Raw genomic sequence first — 4,290 nt, 5'->3', positions numbered from 1 at the left:
TTGAAATGTGGATTCTTTTTTTTTTAATTTTAGTCAGCAGCCATAGATTATTATTTTTTTATTTTTAACACGCACGACTAATCAATCTTGATATAAGGCTCTAGCTTCATGGCCCTCATAATGTCCCCGGTTACAGAGCACCTTCCAGCTTGCATTATGGTCCTGGGATCCTCTCGACCCTGGACCAATTGCTTGAAGACTTGCTCGCTGAGTGTAAAGGTGCAGTCTGGGTCGTCTTCCGGTTCTCCTTCGAAGACTCTCACATTGTTTAGGTCTAGAGCTAAAAATGTAAAAAAAGTTTTAAGAAAATTTTAAAGTAGATTAGGTTCCTATGTGTGTACAGTATGACCATTCATTCATTCATATTATCACATCTATATCCCTTGCGGGGTAGACAGAGCCAGCAGCCCCATAAGACTGACCGGCCACGTTCAGTTTTATGGTCTCGTATATAACCAATTAATTATTTTGGTGGTGATAAGTGATAATCATACTATGTTAGAGGGTGATTGTCAAAAGAAATGATTGTTTTAACTTTTTTATCTGGACCTAGGAGTAAAAATAATCGGGAACGCTTTGTACTTATTATGAGCAAGATGGAAAATAAAGGCATGTTTTTTAAGACATGAATAACTTTATTTAACAAAATTAAAAAAAGATAAGCCTTCCTTTCTCGTCCGTCATTTTATATACCTTTATTTACATCGTTTAGACATTTTTTTAAAGGCGGCATTTAAGATTAGGTATCTTAAAATTGCTCCCATGGTTAAAAAACACTCAATTTTACGGTCTGTTTTGCTCTTTATGTTTTTGTATTGATACACTTTGTATATTCACCATAAATTAAAGAAGTGAAGTAGAACAGCCAAGAGCGAAAAAAAGCGAGATGGAATGAATGGTCAGAGCCAAGGGTCATTGCTCTAATAACTTTCCCAACCATGAGTAGTAGCTTTGTGATTGTGACATTTAAGTATTTGGTTGTTATATAAATACCAATAACGTAAAAGTATGCGAATAAAAAGTTTTTGGTATCAAAGAGTTTTTAAAGAATTATTGTTACAGTGATCTTTTCCGTGTGGTCCCGGCACCAATACAAAAAAGAATAGGACCACTCCATCTCTCTCCCATGGATGTCGTAAAAGGCGACTAAGGGATAGGCTTACAAACTTGGGATTATTTTTTAAGGCGATGGGTTAGCAACCTGTCACTATTTGAATCTCAATTCTATCATTAAGCCAAATAGCTGAACGTGGCCATTCAGTCTTTTCAAGACTGTTGGCTCTGTCTACCCCGCAAGGGATATAGACGTGACCATATGTACGTATGTATGTGATCATTTCCAATGATCCAATAAGAGTAACGTGCAAAAATTGCGGAGGTCTGACGGAGCTCGCTTCGTGTAAAAACCTAATGTACCCTGAACGGGCCGAGGGTCTGGTGGGTCAGTCACAATACTCATAAAACACCAGATATTTCAAGGCGTCATTTATTTTTTATTTTATTTATTTCAGAAGCTTAAATCTATCTCTACAGTTTGCACCAATGCGATAGAGAAGCAATACATTTTAATTATTATGTTTCTCCTCTTGGATTTCACGGGTCTATACACCCCGGATTTTAGAGAGGCTTGCGTGGGGATATAAATCCAACACGTAGAGGCCCTTTGGAGAAGTTGATGTTATGTTGTTTTTTAATAATAATTATTATTATTGTAGCATACAATAGGTATATAACGCTGTTGTTATGAATTCGCTCAGAGAACATGCAAACAGGTCAATATTTTCGGAAATCCGATTGACATTACGAATCGCGCGCGCAGCAATCTGGTGCGAGCCCATTTTTCATGTTTCGGTCGTCGTCTAAGTCAAAATCGATTGTTCTTTTTTTATTAATACCTTTGGAGTCAGTTTTGTTTATCTGAATGTCAAGTCAAAGTGTCTGTCTGTCCATGGAGGCTGAACGGCCACAACAGTACCCATTCCAGGATCAAAAGGCGCCTTCTGAGATTCCCTCCAAAGATGTAGGGCTATACTTAATCGGATTTAAAGTCAGGAAGAAAAATAAATAAATATATACGGGACAGATTACACAGATCGAGTTAGCCTCGAAGTAAGTTCGAGACTTGTGTTACGAGATACTAACTCAACGGTATTATATTTTATGATAAATACTATAGTTAAACATCCAAGACCTAGGCCAATCAGAAAAAGGTTGTTTCTCATTAATGCCCCGGCCGGGATACGAACCCGGGACCCACTGCGCCACAGAGGCCTCCAAGAATAGATTTTCCTCTTTTCTTCATTACTTCTACAACATATTCTACTCACTCCAGCTGTAAACAGAAGTTCCTTTGATGATGTTGAAGAGGTGGACGCCGCCCAGCTCCCTGGCCTTCTTGGGGTCCGCTGCAGCCACCTTGGCCTTGATCTTCGTGACCAGGTCAGGCTTGCCGTTGCTTGCCATCTCGCTCTGTTGCGCTCCCTGGAAGGATAAAAATGTGGTTTCTTTTTAGTATTTAAACAAACATGTGTACATACACACGTATAAACACGTCTATATCCCTTGCGGGGTAGACAGAGCCGACAGTTTTGAAAACATTGATAGCAAAGTTTGGCTGTTGTTTGGTTTAATGATAGAATTGATATTCAAATAGTGACAGGTTGCTAACTCATAAAACCAGAATAAAGATCTTGTAACATAGAACATTGTTTTTTTTTAAAAATTCAATATTGGATTAGGCATTTGTCTTCCATCGCACCTGATGATAAGTGACGGTAAAAATGAAGATTTTTCATGCCTATCCAAGAGATACCCATTTATTCTAGTTTTGAATGTCCGCGGACATTAGATACTTGTCTGGGAATAAAGACGCAGGCAGTTAATTTTACACGTTAGCCGCTTGAACTAAGAGGGATCTCTCTTGAAACGTTTAGTTCGACTATTTGGTATTTCTACTACAAAAAGGTGAAATTAAATAGTAATTTAGTGAAATAACTTAGTAGAGTTCATCCATATTTTGGGGCTAACTTTGTCTGATAAAGGATCGTAGTTTAAAAATTACCTACAGATAGATAGATAAAACTCTTTATTGCACCATAAGAGTAAAACATACAAAACAGACAGAGATGGTACAAAGGCGGACTTATCGCTAATGCAATCTCTTCCAGTCAACCTTTGGGTGGAAGGAAACCAAACAGGAGATCGGCGTTGGCGCAGAGCAAGATAAATAAATGTTTAAACTTAATAAAATGCATACAGAATATACATATATACAGATTGTGATTCTTAACAATTATAAAATTAAATATATATTTTTTCAAAATTAAATAAATCATTTTTATATATAAAAATCGCAAAATAACAACGCATGAAATAATAATGTCAATATTAAGAATTGGCTCTGCAATGATAGTATTATTACCTACCCATAATTAGCTATTAGCATAATATTAGCATAAACAATTATGTGACTATGACCGATACACATTATAAGTACACATATGTAATTGAAAATTACATCATTCAAATAAAATAACAATTTCAAAAAATAACTAACTAAAATTTTCTTTTAATTTTCTCTTATTTCTATTATTATTCTATTATTTCTCCTCCAATTTGAAATGACCACAAAATTTTGTCAAATGGTACACCAAAAATAAACCTCATTCTACATTCTACAATTTAAATAATAATGTGTTCGAATTTCAAATGTTTGGTATAAACTTACCATTATTACGTGTGACAGGCACCGTTCTTGAGTACACAATAATGTTAAAGCTGCGTCATACATCCGACGGACTTTCACTCTCGTCGATTGCAAAACGACTTTTTAGTAACCAAAAGTTTGGTTAATTGTGGGACAATAATCTGATTGGCTAAATGTTAGCAATGTAAGTGAGAGAAATATCTATACTAATATTAGAAAGCTGAAGAGTTTGTATGTTTGTTTGTTTGAACCCGCTAATCACAGGAACTACTGGTTCGAATTGAAAAATTCTTTTTGTGTTGAATAGACCATTGCAAACTTTAGGAGCGAAGAAATAATGGAAATTGTGAAAAAAAAAAATCCTTGAGGGCTTCAATGATGCCTTAAATAACTATTCCACGCGGACGAAGTCGCGGGCGCAGCTAGTGCTATATAAGGCTGTGTAATACGATAATAACAGTCATATGTGAACAATTTAAGTGTGAGGAATAGGTTTGTATGACACTAATATAAATAAGTACTTAAATAAAAATATTTTGATTATTTTTAATTAAGACTAATTTGGTTATTTGATGGTCACCCTA

General features: G+C 35.6%; 1 protein-coding gene across 1 annotated transcript; it reads right to left on the bottom strand.

The window, feature by feature from the left end:
• Nucleotides 1-3,751, bottom strand: LOC106137404 (uncharacterized). Its single transcript, XM_060949280.1, has 3 exons — nt 3,728-3,751; nt 2,328-2,481; nt 1-280 (listed from the first exon to the last, which is right to left on the bottom strand). The coding sequence occupies exons 1-3, from the start codon at nt 3,728-3,730 to the stop codon at nt 78-80; spliced, it is 360 nt and encodes a 119-aa protein (XP_060805263.1). The 5' UTR covers nt 3,731-3,751; the 3' UTR covers nt 1-77.
• Nucleotides 3,752-4,290: the final 539 nt, after the last annotated feature.

The sequence above is a fragment of the Amyelois transitella genome, chromosome 18, assembly GCF_032362555.1.
Source record: "Amyelois transitella isolate CPQ chromosome 18, ilAmyTran1.1, whole genome shotgun sequence".
Lineage (NCBI taxonomy): Eukaryota > Metazoa > Arthropoda > Insecta > Lepidoptera > Pyralidae > Amyelois > Amyelois transitella.
Note: the sequence above shows the minus strand (reverse complement) of the source record. Positions and strands in the feature narration are given on the sequence as shown.

Coding starts and splice junctions, on each gene's coding strand:
- LOC106137404 (XM_060949280.1), bottom strand. Junction 281..2,327: donor AACTTCTGTTTACAGCTGGA/GTGAGTAGAATA, acceptor TTACATTTTTAG/CTCTAGACCTAAACAATGTG.